General features: G+C 36.6%; 1 protein-coding gene and 1 pseudogene across 2 annotated transcripts; one reads left to right on the top strand and one right to left on the bottom strand.

The window, feature by feature from the left end:
* The first annotated feature begins 8,713 nt into the window (after positions 1-8,713).
* On the top strand, positions 8,714-12,726 carry LOC18430172 (cytochrome P450 709B2-like; annotated as a pseudogene). Its single transcript, XR_016050429.1, has 5 exons — positions 8,714-8,985; positions 10,238-10,492; positions 11,477-11,908; positions 12,023-12,111; positions 12,376-12,726. The product of XR_016050429.1 is annotated as a cytochrome P450 709B2-like (transcript).
* A 521-nt stretch (positions 12,727-13,247) lies between these two features.
* Positions 13,248-24,357, bottom strand: LOC18430175 (A-kinase anchor-like protein). Its single transcript, XM_088859626.1, has 2 exons — positions 23,909-24,357; positions 13,248-22,979 (listed from the first exon to the last, which is right to left on the bottom strand). The coding sequence occupies exons 1-2, from the start codon at positions 23,948-23,950 to the stop codon at positions 13,578-13,580; spliced, it is 9,444 nt and encodes a 3,147-aa protein (XP_088715752.1). The 5' UTR covers positions 23,951-24,357; the 3' UTR covers positions 13,248-13,577.
* Positions 24,358-25,400: the final 1,043 nt, after the last annotated feature.

Below are 25,400 nucleotides of genomic sequence, written 5' to 3'. Positions count from 1 at the left end.
CCATTGGATGTGAAATTGAGTGGTTGCAATTATTTCATTGACCAAGCTTAAACTTCAAAAGAAATTTTCGAACTTTGTGATACATCGAAGCTATCAAATTTTACATCAGATAGTTATAAGTATTGTGAGCATTTTATATCACAGGTAAATAGTCTCATTGTATACAATCTCAATGGAATTATGTTTTTAATATTCAAACGTGTGATGATGTGCTGTGCATGTGACGAACTCATATATTAAATATGGCTTTCAAGATTTATTTTAACACGACTGTTTCTTTATTGGAAATTAGGGGTGAGAGCAGACTCTTAAGCAATCGTAAAGATTTTTGGTACCCAACTTTTAACAAGATTTGGAGGTTCATTTTACTCTGATGAGGTTGACACTTTATATGAACGGTACCTTCTTTAATAGCTGGATAATGTTGAGAGATTTTCTTACCAATAGACTGTAGAGTGTAGGATTTTAGGGGTCGGTGAATTGGGTAGAAAGTGTAACATTGTCCAATCCAGATAAAGATTTAAACCAGGCAAATTCTTAATGAACAAGAAAGTATGAGAGCAGGGGAGGGCATGTGCTTGTGTGTTTTTGCATCTATCATCACTTTTACATATGGCTTCTTCCTCTGGTACATTATCATAACTTATTCACAACTTATGAGAGTAGGTTTATGCTTTTATTCTCACCTAACAATAAAAAACCACTAATGATTTTAAAAAATAGGTAGGGGCTCGTCATCCCCATTGAATTACCCAAAAAAAATGAAAAAAAAATATAGGGATGAGAATATACTTAGTTTGGATCCAAAACTTAAATTTTGGATCCAATTCGGATTTGGGTAGGGATCCAAAATTGGGATCCGATAGTTCGGATCCAACCCATTACATAGTATATTTTATAGGGCAAGCTTTCTATGCTTCCCCTATAGCATAAAACCTATATGCTTCTCCTTATCCAATCGTTCATTCTGAATGGAGGGCTAATTTTATTCCCAATCACAATGTCACGTCTCTATACCATTTTATTTTTAATTTTTTTCTATAAACTATTTTGACACCAAATTTTGGACATTCGATCTTTTATTAAACTCGCACTAGAGAAAAATATTAAAAAAATATTTTCAATAAAATAAAATGATCAAAATACCTCTAAAAGTTTCAAGGCGTATTTTGGTTATTATATTTTATCGAAAAATTATTTTAAATATTTTTTTATAGGTGCGCCCCAACGAGAAGATGGCACGTACCAAATTTCATATTCATACAATTTGTATAAAAAAACTAAAAATAAAATACTTTGAGACGTCAAATCTAAGATCAAATGGTGAGTGGCTCTCTTGATAAAAAATGGACGGCAGGATGGTAGGGGAAGCATAGATCTTTTATGCTGTAGGAGAAGTATAGAAACCTTTCCCTATTTTATATATACATGTGTTATATTATATTTTTCATATATATTATTTTATAGATAAAAAATAATATATAAAATATTTTTTTTTGATCCAATCGGGTCTGGATCCACATCCTATGTATGCCTTTTAGATCCAGATCCAGATCCCGATCTGAATATTATGGATTTGATAGGATCCTACTCTGGATTTGGATCTCATGTATATTTTTTGGATCCAAATCCCCGATCTTGATGGATCTGGACCCGATCTAACGCATTCTCAGCCATAGTCACAGGGCCAAAACACCTTGTTAAAGGGATTTTTTTGACACAATGTACAATTTGATCCAAGCAATTGAGCATGTTAGGCACTAAAAATTTAAAGGATTGCGTGGTATGAGACAACTTATTTTTAGTACAAAGAAGTCTTAATAACTTTTAGCCATTAAATGTGAAGTTTAATAGATGGAAATGTGTTACAATATTCGAGAAATTTTATTTTAGATTTTATGCTGAAATAATGACATCCTCAATCACCCAATGTCGAATATAATGGTAAATGATGATTGTCGCTTCCTTGTATCAAAAGTAAATGGTCTCATTTTATACATTTGTAAATTCTAATACCTTTCAAGCTAGTAGTATTTATGGCCTTTATTTGGGTGGATATTGAAGCAATTTTGTGTTAGGGCCGCTAACATGCCGTCTAGGGCTGGCCCAAGCCCCACCTTGGTCCTTAGAGGATTGATTGGTCTATGTCAGGGCTGGCCTAGGCCAAAAGGGCTTTGGGCTAGGTCCGGTCTGGTGCACAGGGCTAGACAGGGCCCATTGCCGGTCCTAATTGGCATATCGTAACCCATAGCCAGTCCTATTTTGCATATCACTAGACAATTTCACTGCATAATGTGGGTAACCCCCAAATAAATTTGTTTACATGCAGGTTGGGTTAATTCTCTTGGAAGGACTAGGGCTCTACACCCCTATTGCTAAGAAAAGCCACATAAGGCTTGAAATTGGGAAATATAAGCATCCCAAAAAAGACACGTATAAGTATACCAATGGCCTTAATTCATAGAGGCCCAAAGGATTGGGTTGAAGATGCAAACAAATTCAAACCCTCAAGGTTCTCTAATGGAGTTTCTCTTGCTGCTTCACACCCTTGTGCCATGATTCCCTTCTCCACTGGGCCTTCCACTTGCCTTAATGGAAGCTAAGTTGGTGCTAGCCATGATTCTTCAAAGCTTCACTCTCTCTCTCTCTCTTCAAATTACCAGCATGAGCCCACCACCTACATCAGCTTGCAGCCCCAACATGGCCTACAGTTGTTTGTCAATCTGTTTCTGTGCTAGGGAGAGAGAGAGAGCGAAGAAGTTGGAGTGGAATTTACGTTTAATAGTAAAATAGATACCAAATAATTCCATAAATCATTCTGAAATTATTTTCATATTGAAAGGTTATCCATTATCATACAGGTGATAAAATTATAAGAAATGGGAGTACAGCGAAGTGCCTTAGCACAACGGAGGCGAGCCGTAAGTGACGCCATGAAGGTCGACATTTACTTGCCAAGAACCGACACTAAAATACACCACTCAACCAGGCGACCATGAATGAAATAATTCGCACATTGTAAAAAAGTGTCATGTTTTGTTTTCAAGGATTATCCGTAAAGGAAGTATTTACTTTTATATATGGAGCTCACAATTGTTCTTGTCCCTTAAATTTTAAAATGTGAGGTTGTAAGAGTATCATTGAATAGACATAAATTCAAGAAAAATATTGTTAGACTTCGTGACTCAACCCAAGCTAATCCAATTGAACATCCAATGAGTTGGAAACTTGGAATGATTGTGACTTCCATTTACAAAAGATTAGTACATGGAAATCTCTTATATTATTCATATTTTAAAATATATCTAAATATTTTATCTTTTAACGTCTGTACATGTTTTCTTCTCAAAAATTTTAAAAAGACCAAATTGCCATTATTTTGTATATAGATCCAAAACTATACAGTTTTAAAATTCAGTTATTTTTTACAAATTTTGGATTTAAATATCCAAATAAACAAAAATTTCTTAATTTTACAAACTTTTGTATTCCTTTATTTCAGCCTGAAAACTAGTGCAGAAAGAGTTTATATGGAGCCGAGGTTCTAAACACTCAAATTAGAGCTCACCTCAAAAATTTCAATGGAAGAAGTTCTTTTGATGCCTAAATATCCTCAAATTGATCATCTCGACATCAAGATGCATGGACATGAGAAAAAAATGGATTTCAAGTTTTGGAAATAATGCATCTTGTTACGCATTTTTGAACCCTCGATTTTCAAGATTTTAGAATTTTTATAGATTTGCTCGGTCTACACTATTTTTCAAACTTTAAATTTTATAATTAAAATAAAAACATATTTTAAGGCTATCACAAAAATTTTTAACATTGAAACCACATTTCTCAACTCGGGAAGAAGGGCATGTGCAATTTTCCCAATAATTTTTTGAAACTTGTTTCAGATCTTGATACCTCGAAAGCCCGGATAAACACATGGGCTACCAGACAAGACTTTTCTATTAAATATAAAGTAAATAAGAGTGACACCGAAAGCTCGCAGATCCACTCCTTTGGGAGTGGAGTCTTCATGCGGTCACCAAATATGGGCCAGCATCCAACTCTTCTCTTTCCTACTTATTTTTTAATCTTTCTATTTATGTTATTTTATTTGATCATCTTTTAGAATCTCTTATCCAAATATGGACAGGGGACAACTCAGTATGGTGGATGGTGATTCTTTAAATACAATTCTTTAGTGTAAGAATGACCGGAGTGTTCTAGATCCGATGGGTATTGAGGGAATTATTCGAGATTGTTTTGAGAACACTATTCTTTTCTATGCAGGACTGCAGATGCTTTGGTTAAAAGGGGTGTTGGCCTTGATTCTATTATTGTTTTTGTTAATGTAATTTTTTTTAACATTTCAATAAAGTCTTGAATATTGGTATTAAAAAAAAAAGAAAAAAAAGAAAAAAGAAAAAGAAAGAGATCATGAGGGTTCCATGACAGCTTCGGCCTTATTAGTTGCAAATTGTGGACTTGGCACTAGTTTGGGAGTTCCAACACAGCTATCGGGAGGGGGGGGGGGGGGGGGGCAATGAATTAGCAAATGCATTGGCAAAGAAAGGGGTTTTTTTTTTTGCTCTTTGGTTGCTCTTGATGATGTAACTTCTATATTGTAACCTTTTTTTGTTATTGTGAATTTAGTAATAAACTATTTGAATATTGTCAAAAAAAGGGAGAGAGATTTGATAAAGATGTGTGAGCTACGGAGCCTATAAAATAGTTAAGCTTGGCAGCTCATATTGAACCGTCAAACCCAACGGGAAGAAGGACATTTTGGTCAAAATTTTTAGGCGTATTGTTCTTATAGTTTTCTTGGAGCGCCCAAGTCTGGCACACATCCTCCCAAAATTTCAATTAAAAAAGATTTATAATAAGAAATTAAAAATTAAAATTTTGAACAATATACACACACATTAGTCGTCTAGATCTTGGAGATTAAATGTAGCCCATTAGACCTTACTCTTCTGTAGAATGAGGGCTCACAAATAAGGTTCCCATAAATACTCATTTTTGTGCAAACCCTGGACACACCAAATTTGGTGCATGGCTTGCTCTCTGTAATATTCATTTAATTGAACGATATCTGTATATATCCTAAACATTGAGCTGTCTAATATAATTGAACAATACAAATATATAGCTGACAAGTGTGAGCCCTAATGCACAGGAAAAAAAATAAAATTATATATGTATCATACAATTCAAAATTTTTCATCATGTGTTGAGTTTTTGTCACATATCATGCAAGGAAAAAGGTTATACAAGGATACAACCTTATAATGCAGAACTACGGATGCACCTAACAAATCCATCGAAAAGGTAGTTTTAATGTTGAAAAACCTTTTGATTGATCATCTCGACATCGAGATGTATGACTGTGAAAAATAAAAAGTTTTAAATCTCAGAAATAGTGCATTTTACAACATATTATCTACACCATCCATTTTCAAGATTTTCATGTGTTTATAGATTTACTTGATTTTATCTACTTTTTAAATTTAAAATTTTATAAGTAGATATAAAAATAGATTTTGAGATAATCTTAAGAACATTTTACATCATACAATTCAAAATTTTTCATCATGGGTTGATTTTTTGTCACTTGTCATCTAGTGGCCCGTGTTCAACCTTAGCCTTTATTTTATCCCACTCTGTTCCCTCATTCCTCAACTTCCGTTGTGTACTTATTTAGTTCTCCAGCACTTGAGCAACATGTGATTAGGGGTGCAATGCATTGGGTGGCCCAGCAGCCCATACCGGTCAGCCCTATCCTAGAAAATTAAGACTTGGGCTACAAAATATGACTCGAGGGCTGGGTTTGGGCCAGGCCAAGATAGACGGACCTGGCTCTTATTTTTCATCTTTTTTTTGCTTTGTTTTTATTTAATTTTACCCAGCCCGGCCCTCCTCGCCGTTGCCGGCCCCACCTTTAATGTCATTTAATGGCATAACCTTTAAAAAAAAAAATCCTTTAATTGCATATAATAATTCTTTTCTCGGTAGCGGTTTGTATAGAGCTGAGGTTCTAAACAATCAAAGTAAAGCTCACCTTCAAATATTATTGAGAAATATAGTTTCAATACTGAAAATCTTTGTGATAACTTTAAAATATATTGTCATATTTAATTATAAGAAGAGGTTGTTTTGATGCTCAAATATCCTCAAATTGATCATCTCAACATCAAGATGGATGGACATGAGAAAAATATGGATTTCAAGTTTTGAAAATATTGTATTTTGTAACGCATTTTTGGACCGTCAATTTTGAAGATTTTCAAGTTTTCATAGATCTCTCAATCTACATTATGTTTTAAGCTTTAAACTTTATAAATAAAGATGAAAATATATTTTAAGGCTATCAAAAAATTTCCAGAATTGAAAGGTAGGCTCCAATTTAACTGTTTAGAGCATAGGGTCTATACAAACCACACCCTTCTTTCTTTAATGGCATATAACTACTTTGGGCTCCACGCCATACGTGTGTGCTTTGAAGACTTCCTCATCAGCTTCTGTCTACCCTGTCATCACCCATGACATGATCATCTAAGTCGTAATTCATGTCCCTTTGATATAAACCACAAGCGCTGCCCAACTCTTGTTCATTGCGCGCTCTCTCTTTCTCTCTCATATTCTTCCTCTCTGTGTGAGCTCCTTTCCTATTTCCCGCTTCCTCCTTTCCCTAAAGCTTCAATTCTATATTTCTATCTCATGGGGTGGGTTCTCGAAAGTGTCTTATCGGTATCAGTGGCGATAGTAGTCTCTGTGGCGTGGAGGGCATTCAAAATATTGATATGGAGGCCTTATAAACTCACCAAACACTCTGCCAAACAAGGGATAAGGGGTTCAACCTACAATCTCTATTCAGGTTGCCTTAACGAGATCAAGCTCTTCTCTAATGAGGCTAGAAAGAGAGCCCTATACGACCTTCACAACCACAATATCACTCCAAGAGTCTTAACCCACTATCACAAATGGGTCGCTCATTATGGTGCACTCTCTCTCTCTATCTCTTCTATTGTTCAGGCTTTAAATCTTCAGTTACTGCTACCTTTGAACTCACTGAGAATTTATTCTTCTTTTGTTGTACTTTATGAACTCGTTGGAGTAAGCTTATGGTTTCCTAGCATGGGCACCAGGTTCCAGGTTCCAAGTTCCAAGTTCCAACGGTGTCACAGTGATGGCGGTTGCAACACTTCAAATCCTCTACTATCCTAACCTAACCTACCTCGAGAAAATAAATGCTCCTTATGAGATTATGACGTGCATGTGTGTAGTATATGTTTTACATGAGGCAGATGCTTAATATAGATCTACGGGCCGTGGAGTTTTGCCGGTTTTAAGTCAACTTTTGTAGATTTAATATGTCTTTTGAAACAATATTTAATATGCTTTCTATAAGGTTGCAACCTTAAACAATCTAATTAAGACGTACCTCCAAAATTTATCATAACATGTGATTTTGGTGTAAAACATTCTTAGGATTATATGAAAATCTATTTTTATATCTAATTATAAAATTTTAGACTCCAAAAATAGTTAAAATCAAGTAGATCTATAAACATATGAAAATCTTGACAATAGATAGTCAACATAATGTGTTGCAAGATGCACTATTTTTAGGACTCAAAATCTTTTTTTTTTTTTTCTTTATATTCATATATCTTGATGTCAAGATGATCAATTAGAAGGTTTTTCAACATTAAACAACCCTTTTTGATGGATTTTTGAAGTGCATCTGTAATTCTACATTTTAAGGTTGCAACCTTATATAAACGTTTTCCTTTAATATATTACTTTAAAAGGGTGCAATATTAGATTTGATATATATGGGAAAGTATAGAATGAGACTATTTATCTTTGGTACAAGATGGTCACAATTAATCTTGACTATTGGATGTGAAATTGGGTGGTTGTATTTATTCCATTAACCAAGCTGGAACTTCAAAAGAAATTTTCTGGAATTTTGTGACACACTCAAGCTATCAAATTTCACATCGGTTGTAAGTAATTGTGACCACCTTATATCAAAAGTAAATGGTCTCATTGTATATAATCCCATAAAATATTGCGAACTTACTTCTGCGAGTAAGATGTTATCCTTTATGTAAACTCATAATAACGAAAACATCCCCTTTTTTTTTTTGGGCTAAAAAAATATCATAAGCATCCCAAGCCATCCTATTTCGGATTGGATAATGGGAGTATGTTATATCTACATCAAAAAGTCAAGAAAATGTTCACGGAATTCAAGCATGGATCATTGTTTTAATCAATATTTTGGTGTCATATTTCAAAAAAATGACAATAATAATAATAATAATAATAATAATAATAATAATAATAATAATAATAATAATAATAATAATAATAATAATAATAATAATATTATTATTATTATTATTATTATTATTATTATTATTATTATTATTATTATTATTATTATTATTATTATTATTATTATTATTATTATTATTATTATTATTATTATTATTATTATTATTATTATTATTATTATTATTATTATTATTATTATTATTATTATTATTATTATTATTATTATTATTATTATTATTATTATTATTATTATTATTATTATTATTCAGCTAAGCTAAATAATGATAGCATGATCAATAACCATAGCTTAAAAAGGTCATATCTCTGATCTTTATTATAAAGTCCCAAATTGTGCAATGGAATTTGAGTTATAAGGTGGGGGTTGCCCTACTTTTTTTCTGTTTTTTTGGTATTGTGACAGGGGAAACATTTTTATACTGGTATGGAACACAACCAAGAATATGCATTAGAGATCCAGAACTAGTCAATGAGTAGCTGTCTAAGAAGTTTGGTTTCTACACTAAACAAAAGTCGAGGCCTTTTATAAGAGCCCTATTGGGCAATGGGCTCGTGTTAGCCACTGGAAGTGATTGGGCGTGGAGGAGGAGAATGCTTAGCGCTGCCTTTCAAATCGACAAGCTCAAGGTTGGTATCGATTAGTGATTAAAACTCTTCAGTCTGACTCGGGATTTGCCGCATTTTGATTGGATTAGGGTCTTGCCAATTTTGGAGGAAGAAACTCAAAGATCTTATGAATCTCATTATTTTTACGTGAAAAAATTTCTTCACGTGGTTAGATGTCGGAATATTTTCACACTAATTGATCCTAGCATTGTGGTTAGGTGTGAGAATATTTTCACACTCATGGTCCTAGCATTTATTCACACTACAGCTAATTAGTGTGAAAATATTCTCACATCTAACCACATGAAATTTTTCTTTCATTTGAAAATATTTCTCAAGAAATATTTTCCACACGAACCAAATGTACCCTTGGAGTAGTTGAGTCGGATCTAGAATTCGGCCTCCATCTTAGCTGATTCTGTGATGGATTCGGGCTCAATGCCCTGGCGAATCTGGAGAATGTGGACATGAGCCCAATTTTTAAAATATTGGTATTATTAAAAAGACCAGCTCAACGTTGGGCATGCTTTTTTTTGACAAACCGTTTATTCCGATTGTTGTGGTAGAGAAGGACTCTTTTATACTTCAGTACATTTTCTTTGTTTCTTCAATTCATCCGCGACTAATTTGAGTTGAGAAAGAGAGAGAAATAAAGAGAAATTGACAACAAAGATACCTTTCAATATAGGAATGTAATCAACAACCAAGAATAGTGTCATGGGCAACCAATATGTTACATCAACTCCGTAAAAACATGTCCACAAATATCCCATCGGGATCTTGATATGACATATTTTTGTGCCCATAACACCACTATATGTTTTTACTAAAAATCATGACAAGGGTAAGCAATTGATAATTTTGGTTAAGCTTCTTTAAGAAATATTTTTACATTTAGGTACAAGTATCATGTTATATACTCAAACCCAAAGTTAAGCTTCTTTAGGAAATATTTTACATTTAGGTACAAGTATCATGTTATATACTCAAACCCAACATCCACCATTCATACCTATCCATAGGCGGCATGGGATTATTTCTTGTTTTTAAGGCTGCCCTTGTTCTACAAACGAGAATAGTTACTCATCTCTACTATCCAAGGTTAAGTAAAGGCATGAATTTTGGAAGCGATTATCCAATATTTAGAACCTCACTCTATTTCAAATTAAGATGACCTACCCCAATTCAATGTATATCCCAATCCTGCCATGATGTATGTTTGGGGATATTATAGGTAAGAATTCTAATGCATATTTGCTATGATGTGATGCAGCGAATGGCAAAGAGAATGGCAGCTTGCACTTTGAGAATGCTTGATAGATGGCAACACAAGTTGGTGGCAATGGAGAATCAATGTGCAGAGATAGAAGTGGGCAGTGAATTTAGAGAATTAACTGCCGATATAATATCTCATACTGCATTTGGTAGCAGCTTTATGGAAGGGAAGGAGTTATTTGAGGTTCAATAGGAGCTTCAGTTGATGGCAGCTGCTACTGACAAAGATGTATTCATCCCTGGCTGTCAGTGAGTACCATAACTCTGATATCAATATAAATCTCTGGAAATTAATGTTTCTGTCCATTAAAAGCAAAGGCCAATAGATTTTATGCTTCACAGGAGCATATCAATTTCTTTGTTTATATATATATATATATATATATATATATATATAAACAAAGAAAATTATGGAACAAAGACCATCCAATTTTTATCATCTATTTGTTTAAGAATGGAAAATCATTATTATTATTATTATTATTATTATTATTCTTTTTCTGAAAGCGTGTAATGATGATATGTTTTAAGGATGATATACAATAAAACCATATCATCTTTTATACAAAATGGTCACAATTACTTACAACCATCCAATGTGAAATTTGATAGTTTGGGTGAGTCATAAAGTTTGGAAATTTTTTTTTTGAAGTTTGAACTTGGTCAATGGAATAAATGCAGCTATCAAAATTCATATCCAATGGTCAAGATTAATTGTGACCACCTTGTACTAAAGATAAATGATCTCATTCTATCATTTACATATGTGGGTGTTATATGGCTTTCAAGATTTTACCTTTTCATGATTGTTTCTTCATTAAAGAAAAAGTTGTAGTAACCTTTCTTGGAGAAGGGAGGTTTTAGTTGGATAGTATATATTTAATATTGTTTTAAAAGATATGTCAACTATTGACGTTTTTAAAAGATATCTTAAACCATTTAAACCAAAATAGATTTTGTAGAACTTTGCAATCTTATTTTAATGATTAAAGTTGTCGGTTTATATAAATCACCCCTTTCTTTATTAGCTTAATAGCTATAAGAGAAGTTCTTACCATGTATAACAAAGGCATCCCTCATACTTAGATATAAATACTAGAAAGATGGAGAACGATAAAATATGATATTTAACCAATTTGTGTGTGTGAGAGACAGAGAGAGAGTATGAGGAAAAAGAGAGAGAGAGAGAGAGAGTATGAGGAAAAAGAGAGAGAGAGAGAGAGAGAGAGAGAGATTTTATGATTATGTGTTTCTTGTTATGGCAGGTATCTTCCCACAAGTTGGAGGAAGAAAATTAGACAGGATAGCCAAGGACAAACTCAGGACTACTGTGGGCACCAGGCTAAGGAGCGTCAAGGAAAGCCAGGGAAACAAAGGACGAAATTCGGACGGCGAGGATCTGAAGTCCACCAGCCCCTACGGCGACGATCTGCTGGGGTTGCTGATGGGTGGGTCCCACATGGACATGGAAGTGACCATGGACGAGTGCAAGACCTTCTTCTTCGCTGGTCACGAGACCACCTCTAACCTGCTCACATGGACACTTCCTTCTTTGCGTTGAGAGAGAGTGGCAAGAGAGGGTGAGAGAGGAGGTGCTAAGCACTTGTGGAATGGACGTCCTAGATGCTGACACGTTCTCCAAGTTGAAACTGGTGAGCGATCAAATTTAGTGATTCTGACCTTGGAACTTGATACGTCAAGATGCAGTTGACCCGAACCCGATCCATTTACGGCCCTACTCATTCTTGCTGCATTCTCCTCCACCATTCCAACATTTTTTCAGTGGTTCCCAGAGTTTCAAAATTCAGATCAGTAGGGCTCATCGTTCACCTGTAGATTTGTGTGGGATCACTAGATTTTGTATATGGATTGGTGACTCATAAACAATAAATAAAATAAAATACAAATTGATATAGAAGTTTACAAGGTAAGAGTTTAAGGGGATCTAAAAAAACATTAGATAAATTAAAAAAGAACAAAAAAAAAAAACATGGGGAATGTAGGGGAACTAGGTCGAGATCCATATCATCCAAGAACTGATTCCATCGTTATTTAATTTCTATCCAGAGTGGCAATTTGGATAAAAGATCACTGAATTTTAAAACTTTGGTAGTTCATACAATACGGCCTAATAAAAATTGGGCAATATAAGCATCCCAGAGAACCCATGTGTAAGTATACCAATGGCCCTAATTCATACAGACCCAAAGTATTGGGGTGAAGATGCAAACGAATTCAAGCCCTTAAGGTTCTCTAATGGAGTTTCTCAAGCATCTTCACACCCTAATGCCATGATCCCTTTCTCCACTGGGCCTCGCACCTCTGTTGGGAGGAACTTTGCCTTAATGGAGGCTAAGATGGTGCTGGCCATGATTCTTCAAAGGTTCACTCTCTCTCTCCCCAAACTACCTGCATGCCCCCACAACCAACCTCACCTTGCAGCCCCAACATGGCCTACAGTTGCTTGTCAAGCCGTTTGTACTTTAAAGAGAGAGAATCCTCTAATATTTTTGTTTTTCATCTTATGGATTCTTGATATATATGGCGCCTCTATGGATTATCACCTTTTATTTGTTTTACCTCTTATGAGTCTAGATAGTAGTATCATTTTGCAAATATCATTTAAGGGTTCAAACCCTGTACAAATTCATTAAGGGGCTCAAATCTCAATTAACACTAAAAGAGTTGATTTCTTAATTTTCATCTCTCTTAAGATTTTCTTTCAAAAAATATTTTTTAATTACACCAACAAATTGCTCGATCCAAATTTGGGAACCCCAAAAAAGTAAAATGCAGATACGTTTTTGAGGAGGTGCCTGAATGAAATTAACAAATAAATCCCTTAATGTTAATTGGGATGATGATTTTGCAAGTAATTTTAACGCCTTAAATAAATTTTCCCAAAATCAAATATACCAAATTGTGATTATGACCATCCTTGATATGATGGATGAACAAAAAGGCAAAAAAATTATATAACACAGCAAACCAACGTCTTATTCGGTAAGTACAACAAACTCAAGTTGCATTTTACTGGACATATTGTAAAGAATAAGAACAAGCATAGAAGCATCTACATAACAAAACCATATCAAAAAAATGTTCTCCCTTATCCCACAATCAGCAAGAGAAACCAAAACCAATCAAAAGGACCATGATTTTCTACACACCTTTATCCCCACAAGTGACACACCAACCTGGAAAACACAACATTTGCACACAGAAAAGCAAAATAAAACACCCCATGCACACCACATTTACAGCATAAAAAACAAGTCCAACAAATTTCAACTGAAACCCTCTTCCTTTTTTTTGTTTTGAATTTGTACTCCCTTTTGTCACTCTTTTGTTTCTGATGAGACCGGCTTTGGGTTTGGAGATTTCCCTGTAATTACCTTTTTAACCTTCACAATCGACTGTTTCACCTTTGAACCGACATTTGATAATATGTTATGCGACTTCTTGTGGTGCTGTTTCATGGGTACTTCTTGTTTAGAAGAAACCTCTTCTGTTTTCTCTTCTCCATGCTCAGGTTTCTCTGTTGAACTTGGAACTTCAGTTTTCACACTCCCCTCTTTCTTCTCTTCTTCCTTCACTGCTTCACTATCTTGAATAGAAGCAATCTCCTCAACCTCGGGTTTGTCAATAGATTTATCCTCAACAAGTTCAGCACTACCACCATCTTTCACTTCTAGAGCTCCGCTATCTTTGGCCACTGCTTCTAAATTTGGAGCATCTGCTTTTGACACCTCTTTCTCTTCCTCTTTGGCCACTACATTTTCTGGTTCAAAGCTTCTAGCTGTTATCACTGGTTCTGATTTTACTGGTTCCTCCATATGCTTGGTGGTAGTGACACTCTGTTCTTTTTCTTGTTTAGAAGAATCCACTACTCTTTTCTCTTCTCCATACTCTGGTTTCTCTGTCGAACTCCGAACGTCAGTTTCCACGGCCCCCTCTTTGTTCTCTTCTTCCTTCACTGCTTCACTATCTTGAGTAAAAGCAATCTCCTCGACCTCTGGTTTGTCAATAGATTTATCCTCAGCAACTTCAGCACTGCCACTACCTTTAACTTCTGGAGTTATGCTATCTGTGGCTGCTTCCTCCAAATTTGGAGCATCAGCTTTTGACACCTCTTTCTCTTCCTCTTTGGCCACTACATTTTCGGGTTCAAAGATTCTCTCTGTTGTCACTGGTTCTGATTTTACTGGTTCCTCAACAGACTCGGTCCTAGTGACACTCCCTTCTTTTGGGGCCTCACTATCTTTTGGGGTCTTAGCCAATTTTGGAGCATCAATTTCTTTAACTTCATCTTTCACCCCCTCTACAACAACCAGTGTCCATTCTGGGGCAGCTGCCTGGGATTTGACCAAATTCCCAGCAAGTTCAGCCCTAGGAACACTCTCTTCTTTTTGCACCTCGCGAACTTTGGTGGTGGAGACTAACTTTGGATCATCGGTTTCTTTCACTTCATCTTTAGCTTCCTCTGCAACAACCACTGTATTTTCTGGGACAACTGTTTCAGGTTTCACTAAACTTTCTGCAAGTTCAGCACTAGCAATGCTCTCTGTTGTTGGAGCCTCACTATCTTTGTCATGCTCAGCTAAAGTTGGAGCATTTTCTTTAGCGACCTCATTTTTCACCTCCTTGGCAACTACTTCTTTTGCAGGTACAATAACTTCTTCTGTTTTCGTTGGCTCCTCAGCAATTTCAGCAACTGTTTCACTCTCTGCTTTAGGTACCGCGCTCTCTTTTTCAGTTTCTACCAAAGTTGGTATCGCCGTTTTTGCAACATCCTCTTTCTCCTCCTCCTGCACCACTGGCTTTTCCAATTCAAAGCTTCTCTCAGTTGTAATTACATCTGAACTTACTGAATCATCCCTAACTTTAGTACTAGGGATTGCCTCTGTTTTTGGGTCCTCACCATCTTTGGCGGCCTCCAATTTTGGAGCATCAGCTGTATTTTCTGGGACAAATGTTTCTGGTTTCACCAAATCCTCAGCAAGTTCAGCACTAGGAATGTTCTCTGTAGTTGGAGCCTCACCATCTTTGTCATGCTCAGCTAAAGTTTGAGCATTTTCTTTTGTGACCTCATCTTTCACCTCCTCTGCAACCACTTCTGTTGCAGGTGCAATAACTTCTTCAGTTTTCACCAACTCCTCTGCAATTTCAGCAACAGTTTCACTCTCTTTTTTAGGTACCTCGCTGTCTTTTTCCGTCTCTACCAAAGTTGGTACCTCTGGTTTTGCAACATCCTCTTTCTCCTCCTTAAACAGTGGTTTTTCCAATTCAAAGCTTCTCACAGTTGTAATTACTTCCGAACTTACTGAATCATCACCAACTGTAGTACTAGGGCTTTCCACTGTCTTTGGGTCCTCTCTATCTTTGGCGGCCTCTTCCAATTTTGGACCTTCAGCTTTATTTCCTGGGACAAACGCTTCTGGTTTCACAAAATCATCAGCAAGTTCAGCACTAAGAATGTTCTCTGTTGTTGGAGCCTCACTATCTTTGTCATGCTCAGCAAAAGTTGAAACATTTTCTTTTGTGACCTCATCTTTCACCTCCTCTGCAGCCACTTCTGTTGCAGGTGCAATAACTTCTGATGATTTCACCGACTCCTCTGCAAGTTCAGCAACAGTTTCACTCTCTTTTTTAGGTACCTCGCTGTCTTTTTCCGTCTCTACCAAAGTTGGTACCTCTGGTTTTGCTACATCCTCTTTCTCCTCCTTAAACAGTGGTTTTTCCAATTCAAAGCTTCTCACAGTTGTAATTACTTCCGAACTTACTGAATCATCACCAACTTTAGTACTAGGGCTTTCCACTGTCTTTGGGTCCTCTCTATCTTTGGCGGTCTCTTCCAATTTTGGAGCAACAGCTGTATTTTCTGGGACAAATGCTTCTGGTTTCACGAAATCATCAGAAAGTTCAGCACTAGAAATGTTCTCTGTTGTTGGAGCCTCACTGTCTTTGTCATGCTCAGCTAAAGTTGGAGCATTTTCTTTTGTGAAATCATCTTTCACCTCCTCCGCAACCACTTCTGTTGCAGGTGCAATAACTTCTCCTGATTTCACCGACTCCTCTGCAATTTCAGCAACAATTTCACTGTCCTTTTTAGGTACCTCGCTGTCTTTTTCTGTCTCTACCAAAGTTGGTACCTCTGATTTTGCGACATCCTCTTTCTCCTCCTTAACCAGTGGTTTTTCCAATTCAAAGCTTCTCTCAGTTGTAATTACTTCCGAACTTACTGAATCATCACCAACTTTAGTACTAGGGATTTCCTCTGTCTTTGGGACCTCTCTATATTTGGCGGCCTCTTCCAATTTTGGAGCATCAGCTTTATTTTCTGGGACAAATGCTTCTGGTTTCACAAAATCATCAGCAAGTTCAGCACTAAGAATGTTCTCTGTTGTTGGAGCCTCACTATCTTTGTCATGCTCAGTAAAAGTTGGAGCATTTTCTTTTGTGACCTCATCTTTCACCTCCTCTGCAGCCACTTCTGTTGCAGGTGCAATAACTTCTGATGATTTCACCGACTCCTCTGCAATTTCAGCAACAATTTCACTGTCTTTTTTAGGTACCGCGCTCTCTTTTGCAGTTTCTACCAAAGTTGGTATCGCCGTTTTTGCGACATCCTCTTTCTGTTCCTCCTGCACCACTGGCTTTTCCAATTCAAAGCTTCTCTCAGTTGTAATTACATCTGAACTTACTGAATCATCCTTAACTTTAGTACTAGGGATTGCCTCTGTTTTTGGGTCCTCACCATCTTTGGCGGCCTCCAATTCTGGAGCATCAGCTGTAATTTCTGGGAAAAATGTTTCTGGTTTCACCAAATCCTCAGCAAGTTCAGCACTAGGAATGTTCTCTGTTGCTGGAGCCTCACTATCTTTGTCATGCTCAGCTAAAGTTTGAGCATTTTCTTTTGTGACCTCATCTTTCACCTCCTCTGCAACCACTTCTGTTGCAGGTGCAATATCTTCTTCAGTTTTCACCAACTCTTCTGCAATTTCAGCTACAGTTCGACTCTCTTTTTTAGGTACCTCGCTGTCTTTTTCCGTCTCTACCAAAGTTGGTACCTCTGGTTTTGCTACATCCTCTTTCTCCTCCTTAAACAGTGGTTTTTCCAATTCAAAGCTTCTCACAGTTGTAATTACTTCCGAACTTACTGAATCATCACCAACTTTAGTACTAGGGCTTTCCACTATCTTTGGGTCCTCTCTATCTTTGGCGGCCTCTTCCAATTTTGGAGCATCAGCGGTATTTTCTGGGAAAAATGCTTCTGGTTTCACCAAATCCTCAGTAAGTTCAGCACTAGGAATGTTCTCTCTTGTTGGAGCCTCACTATCTTTGTTATGCTCAGCTAAAGTTGGAGCATTTTCTTTTGTGAAATCATCTTTCACCTCCTCCGCAGCCACTTCTGTTGCAGGTGTAATAACTTCTCCTGATTTCACCAACTCCTCTGCAATTTCAGCAACAGTTTCACTGTCGTTTTTAGGTACCTCGCTGTCTTTTTCTGTCTCTACCAAAGTTGGTACCTCTGGTTTTGCGGCATCCTCTTTCTCCTCCTTAACCAGTGGTTTTTCCAATTCAAAGTTTCTCTCAGTTGTAATTACTTCTGAACTTACTGAATCATCCCCAACTTTAGTACAAGGGATTTCCTCTGTCTTTGGCTCCTCTCTATATTTGGTGGCCTCTTCCAATTTTGGAGCATCAGCTGTATTTTCTGGAACAACTACTTCTGGTTTCACCAAATCATCAGCAAGTTCAGCATTAGGAATGTTCTCTGTTGCTGGAGCCTCACTATTTTTGTCATGTTCAGGTAAAGTTGAAGCATTTTCTTTTGCGACCTCATATTTCACATCCTGTGCAACCACTTCTGTTGCAGGTACAATAACTTCTGATGATTTCACGGACTCCTCTGCAATTTCAACGACAGTTTCACTCTCTTTTTTAGGTACCTCGCTATCTTTTTCTGTCTCTACCAAAGTTTGTACCCCTGTTTTTTTGACATCCTCTTTCTCCTCCTTAACCCGTGGTTTTTCCAAATCAAAACTTCTGTCAATTGTAATTATTTCTGAACTTAATGAATCATCACCAACTTCAGTACTAGGGATTTCGTCTGTCTTTGGGTGCTCACTATCTTTGGCAGCCTCCTTGAATTTTGGAGCATCAGCTGTATTTTCTGGGACAAATGTTTCTGGTTTCACCAAATCCTGAGCTAATTCAGCACTAGGAATGTTCTCTGCTGTTGGAGCCTCATTATCTTTGTCATGCTCAGTTAAAGTTGGAGCATTTTCTTTTGGGACCTCGTCTTTCACCTCCTCTGCAACCACTTCTGTTGCAGGTTCAATAACTTCTTCTGATTTCACCGACTCCTCTGCAATTTCAACAACAGTTTCATTCCCTTTTCTTGGTACCTCGCTGTCGTTTTCCGTCTCTACCAAAGTGGGTACCTCTGGTTTTGTGACATGCTTTTTCTCCTCAACCAGTGGTATTTCCAATTCAAAGCTTCTCTCAGCTGTATTTACTTCCGAACTTAATGAACCATCACCAACTTTAGTACTAGGAATTTCCTCTGTCTTTGGGTCCTCACCATCTTTGGCGGCCTCCTCCAACTTTGGAGCATCAACTGTATTTTCTTGGACAAATGTTTCTGGTTTCACCAAGTCCTCAACACGTTCAGTACTAGGAATGTTCTCTGCTGTTGGAGCCTCACTATCTTTGTCATGCTCAGCTAAAGTCGGAGCATTTTCTTTTGGGACCTCATCTGTCACCTCCTCTGCAACCACTTCTGTTGCAGGTGCAATTACTTCTTCTGATTTCACCGACTCCTCAGCAATGTCAGCAACAGTTTCAGTCTCTTTTTTAGGTACCGCACTCTCTTTTTTGGCTTCTTCCATAGTTGGTATCTTCGTTTTTGCAACATCCTCTTTCTCCTCCTCCTGCACCACTGGCTTTTCCAATTCAAAGCTTCTCTCAGTTGTAATTACTTCCAAACTTACTGAATCAACACCAACTTCAGTATTTGGGATTTCCTCTGTCTTTCGATCCTCTCTATCTTTGGCGGCCTCTTCCAATTTCTGAGCATCAGCTGTATTTTCTGGGAAAAATGCTTCTGGTTTTACCAAATCCTCAGTAAGTTCAGCACTAGGAATGATCTCTGTTGTTGGACCGACGCTATCTTTGTCACGCTCAGCTAAATTTGGAGCATTTTCTTTTGTAACCTCATCTTTCACCTCCTCTGCAACTACTTCTGTTGCAGGTGCAATAACTTCTGATGATTTCACGGATTCCTCTGCAATTTCAACAACAGTTTCACTCTCTTTTTTAGGTACCTTGCTATCTTTTTCCGTCTCTACCAAAGTTTGTACCCCTGTTTTTTTGACATCCTCTTTCTCCTCCTTAACCAGTGGTTTTTCCAAATCAAAACTTCTCTCAATTGTAATTATTTCTGAACTTAATGAATCATCACCAACTTCAGTACTAGGGATTTCCTCTGTCTTTGGGTGCTCACCATCTTTGGCAGCCTCCATGAATTTTGGAGCATCAGCTGTATTTTCTGGGACAAATGTTTCTGGTTTCACCAAATCGTCAGCAAGTTCAGCACTAGGAATGTTCTCTGCTGTTGGAGTCTCACCATCTTTGTCTTGCTCAGCTAAAGTTGGAGCATTTTCTTTTGGGACCTCGTCTTTCACCTCCTCTGCAACCACTTCTGTTGCAGGTGCAATAACTTCTTCTGATTTCACCGACTCCTCTGCAATTTTAGCAACAGTTTCATTCTCCTTTTTAGGTACCTCGCTCTCTTTCTCCGTCTCTACCAAAGTTGGTATCTCTGTTTTTGCAACATCCTCTTTCTCCTCCTTAACCAGTGGTGTTTCCAATTCTAAGCTTCTCTCGGTTGTATTTACTTCTGAAGTTAATGAATCATCACCAACTTCAGTACTAGAGATTGCCTCTGTGTTTGGGCCCTCACTATCTTTGACAGCCTCCTCAAATTTTGGAGCATCAGCTGTATTTTCTTGGACAAATGTTTCTGGTTTCACCAAATCTTGAGCAAGTTCAGCACTAAGAATGTTCTCTGTTGTTGGAGCCTCACTGTCTTTGTTATGCTCAGCTGAAATTGGAGCATTTTCTTTTGTCACCTCATCTTTCACCCCCTCTGCAACCACTTCTTTTGGAGGTGAAATAACTTCTGATTTCACCGACTCTGCTGCAATTTCAGTAACAGTTTCACTCTCTTTTTTAGGTACTGCGCTCTCTTTATCCGTCTCTACCAAAGTAGGTATCTCGGTGTTTGGGTCCTCACCATCTTTGGCGGTCTCCTCCAATTTTGGAGCATCAGGTGTATTTTCTGGGACAAATGCTTCTGGTTTCACCAAATCCTCAGCAAGGTCAGTACTAGGAATGTTCTTTGTTGATGGAGCCTCACTATGTTTGTCATGCTCAGCTAAATTTGGAGCATTTTCTTTTGTAACCTCATCTTTCACCTCCTCTGCAACCACTTCTGTTGCAGGTGCAATAATGTCTTCTGATATCACGGACTCCTCTGCAGTATCAGCAACAGTTTCACTCTCCTTTTCGGGTACCTCTCTGTCTTTTTCCGTCTCTACCAAAGTTGGTACCTCTGTTTTTTTGACATCCTCTTTCTCCTCCTTAACCAGTGGTTTTTCCAATTCCAAAATTCTCTCAGTTGTAATTATTTCTGAACTTAATGAATCATCACCAACTTCAGTACTAGGGATTTCCTCTGTCTTTGGGTCCTCACCATATTTGGCAGCCTCCTTGAATTTTGGCCCATCAGCTGCATTTTTTGGGACAAATGTTTCAGGTTTCACCAAATCGTCAGCAAGTTCAGCACTAGGAATGTTCTCTGTTGTTGGAGCCTCACTATCTTTGTCATGCTCAGCTAAAGTTGGAGCATTTTCTTTTGTGACCTCATCTTTCACCTCCTCTACAGCAACAGAAGTGGCAGGTGCAATAACTTCTTCAGATGTCACCGACTCCTCTGCAATTTCAGCAACAGTTTCATTCTCTTTTTTAGGTACCTCGCTCTGTTTGTCCGTCTCTAGCAAAGTTGGTATCTCTGTTTTTGCAACATCCTCTTTCTCCTCCTTAACCAGTGGTGTTTCCAATTCAAAGCTTCTCTCAGTTGTAATTACTTCTGAACTTAATGAATCATCACCAACTTTAGTACTAGGGATTGCCTCTTTGTTTGGATCCTCACTATCTTTGGCAGCCTCCTCGAATTTTGGAGCATCAGCTGTATTTTCTGGGACAAATGTTTCCGGTTTCACCAAATCCTGAGCAAGTTCAGCACTAAGAATGTTCTCTGTTTTTTGAGCCTCACTGTTTTTGTTATGCTCAGCTGAAGTTGGATCATTTTCTTTCGTCACCTCATCTTTCACCCCCTCTGCAACCACTTCTTTTGCAGGTGAAATAACTTCTGATTTCACTGACTCTGCTGCAATTTCAGTAACCGTTTCGCTCTCTTTTTTAGGTACTTCGCTCTCTTTGCCTGTCTCTACCAAAGTAGGTATCTCTGTGTTTGGGTCCTCACCGTCTTTGGCGGCAGCCTCCAATTTTTGAGCATCAGCTGTATTTTCTGGGACAAATGTTTCTGGTTTTACCAAATCCTCGGCAAGTTCAGCACGAGGAATGTTTTCTTTTGTTGGAGCCTCACTATCTTTGTCATGCTCAGCTAAAGTTAGAGCATTTTCTTTTGTGACCTCATCTTTCACCCCCTCTGCAACCACTTCTTTTGCGGGTGCAATAACTTCTTCTGATTTCACTGACTCCTCTGCAATTTCAGCAACAGTTTCACTCTCCTTTTTAGGTACCTTGCTGTCTTTGTCCATCTCTACCAAAGTTGGTGTCTCTGTTTTTGCGACATCCTCTTTCTCTTCCTTAACTACTGGTTTTTCCAATTCAAAACTTCTCTCAGTTGTAATTACTTCTGAACTTAATGAATCATCACCAACTTTAGTATTAGAGGTTGCCTCTGGTTTTGGGTCCTCACCATCTTTGGCAGCCTCCTCCTTTTTTAGAGCATCAGCTTTAGGGGCAACCTCTTCCTTCACTTCTTTGTCTTCCACCTCACTGCTACTGGGGCTTTTAACCTCGGGATTTATTGGAGATTCTGCTATTTCAGTAATAGGAATCGCTATTGCACCTTTTTCATCTTCCAATTTCTTGAAATCCTTGGATTCGACCTTCACATCAGAAACTGCATCAAAGGAATCCTTTGAATCTGATTTTTCCTCATTTCGCTTTAGTAAATCTTCTTTGACAGTTTCATTTTCTGCAGTTTGCTTTGGTATATCTTCCCTTACAGTTTCAGTTAAAGTTGTGCTTGATTCAGCTTCCTTCTCAGACAAAGAAACTTTATCTTCACTTCTTGTATGACTTTCATCCTCCTCTCTAACAGTTTCACTAATCAGTGGATTAGAATTTGAGGATGAATCTGTTATCTCCTTTTTGAGTTCTTCTTCTTCTTTTGATGATTCTTTCTCTGAATTTACAGTAACTTCTGAGGTTTTAGAGTCTTTTGAAACTTCTTCAACCTTAACTTTGCTATTTTCTGCTTTCTCCGATACTACTACCGGTTTTTCAACTACTTCTGCAATGGATTGCATGACCTCCTCTTTAAGTGAATTTGCATTATTCTTTCCTTCATTAGATTCAACACCAGGGGAGCCACTTTCAGTTTCAATATGCTTACTGGGCTCTCCAATTTTCTCCACTGTACTCTGCAAAATTTGAAAGCAATGAGAAAATTTCTCAATGGAAAAAAAAAAAAATAAAAAATAAAAAAAAAAATATATATATATATATATATATATATATATATATATATTTATATATTATTATTATTATTTTTTCATACAAATATTAAGGAATCAGAACAACTACTTAAGATGAAGTAATTCTTGGATAAACTTAAGAAAATTATCTCACCGAATTAGGCTTGTAATATCCAAGGAGAAACTGTTTCTGGATTAATAGATTAAAGGGAATCTATACTAGTCTCCTAATCAGAAGTATCTCCTAAAATATTTGCTAGAGACAAGAGAAGTTTTGCTCGAAACTATTGAATGAATTCCCATATTTCAATTTAAAAACACAATGGATCTCAGAGTTAGAACTTAGAACCATTACAGCAAATTTAAGTTGCGGCTTTCAAAGAAAAAGTATTATGAACATTATGAAATTTAGAGCAACAGAACCATTATTAGAAACCAACATTAATAAAACATACTAACCATAAAGATCGAAAATTAAATAAAGCAGAACAGAGAAATCTTTAGCTACTTTACCAATTTCTAAACCGAAATTCAATGAGTGGGATTGTAATAAATTTTTTTTTTTTTTAAATAATAGCAAAAAAACACCTTTCATGAATTCTGAGGCAACAGAATATTAATTAATAAATCAAGTAAAACTATCAACAACTTTCTCAATTTATACCTTGTAACAAAGCATGCCTCTAATGGGTACAGAGAATGAAACATATAGTCATATGGTAAATGCTAAGACCAGTTTCTCTACCTACAACAATACTCAACAAAATCAGAATACACACTGTAAACAATCCTCAAACTGGACCAACACTTGCATATGCAAAAAAAGCATTTAAAAGAGAGCCATTAATTACAACAGAGGGAGAGAAAACACTTACTGCCACTGCAACTGGTTCTGGTGTTACAGTCTCACCAGCCATAGCTCCAAGCCTCCAACTTCAAAGTACAGAATCTCTGATCAGAAGAAGCCTTTCAAAGTACAGAATCTCTGATCAGGAGAGAGAGAGAGAGAGAGAGAGAGAGAGGAAATTCAGACCATTGGGTCCCAGCAAAGAGAAGGCATAGGCAGCTCAGGTTCACTGGTGAGAGAATGAAAGTAACTGGTTCAAGAGCGGTTGATTCCTTAGAGAGAGGAAAGTTAAAACCATAAAATCCAATCACTTTAACACAGAAGGGTTAAAACACAGAGGATAGCTGTTTGGAAGTGCATGCACACAAATGGATAATAAAATAAAAACTAAAAAAGACAAATCATAAAATAGTTTCATATAAACCGTGTTGGGAAAAGAAGAGTATATTTTTTGTCTGTGTTATACACGTGGTGGGTAGAGAGGGGGATGGGGCTGTAGATATATGAGGAAGATTTAAGAGCCAACTTGTTTCAAAATTTTCCTTTTTTTCGGTGTTTATTTTTGGTAAATGGGGTTACTTTCATGCTTATCTTTTTGGAGGGCTTTGAGAGAGCTTTCACTGTACATGGACCCATGTATTGCTGTCCAGATTTCAATCGTTATTATTATTTCATGGACATTTGTATTTTCTATTTATATTTTCGTTAATTTTATTCTTCCATTGGAATTTATTCATTTATTAACAAAGTGAGAATTTGAGCCCATGAGTATTCTTTCTTGCTTATAATTTATGAACATACACACAATAATTTTTTTTTAGGGAAAATAAACTCTACCTCCTCCCCAATATTTCCATCCCTTCTTTTAGGTTCACCAAATCTTTTGTATCCTTTCAAGTTTAAAATTTTGAGACAATTAGCACGTTAATTATGTTTTTTTTGTACTTTTTACAAATTTGATATTTTTATTTTATAAAATGCTAAACACTTCTATTAGTCAACTTCATTTCCTTTATCTTCCATTGCCCAAAACCAATCTTACTTCCGTAAAACCCACTCTATAAATTTAGACATGAAAAAAAAATGATTTTTTTATAAATATTATGGCCTATTTTACAATTGCATCAATATCTTTTGAACTTGAAAATAATTAATTAATATCTTTATTAGTATTGTTAATGGATTATTAATATTTATTTATTCATTTAATTAAAAAAAATTCTCAAAATATCTATAAGAGATGAATTATTTAATAATTAATATATTGTTTTTTTTGTTATTATTATTAATTATAGTTGTTATTATTATTATCATCATCATCATGATCAATAAAAGTTGTATATCAAGTCACAAAAAAAGAAAAACGAATGACTAATGTATGGGTTTGGTTTTTTTTTGTGATCAAATTTTTAAAAGAACCAAGAAAAGTATAATTAAGAGGCTAATAGTCCCAAAGTTTTAAAGGGATTTTGGCAATCCCAAGAAGCTAATAGGGATGGAAATTTCGGGGACGGGGTAGA

The sequence above is a fragment of the Amborella trichopoda genome, chromosome 2, assembly GCF_054954075.1.
Source record: "Amborella trichopoda isolate Santa Cruz 75 chromosome 2, AtrichopodaSantaCruz75HAP2 v2.0, whole genome shotgun sequence".
NCBI lineage: Eukaryota > Viridiplantae > Streptophyta > Magnoliopsida > Amborellales > Amborellaceae > Amborella > Amborella trichopoda.
Note: the sequence above shows the minus strand (reverse complement) of the source record. Positions and strands in the feature narration are given on the sequence as shown.

Excerpts from the sequence above, each read along its gene's own strand:
- LOC18430175 (XM_088859626.1), bottom strand. The coding sequence starts at position 23,950 with ATGGCTGGTGAGACTGTAACACCAGAACCAGTTGCAGTGGCA. Across the intron at positions 22,980-23,908 it reads CAGAACCAGTTGCAGTGGCA|AGTACAGTGGAGAAAATTGG; the intron begins GTAAGTGTTTTC and ends CAAATTTTGCAG.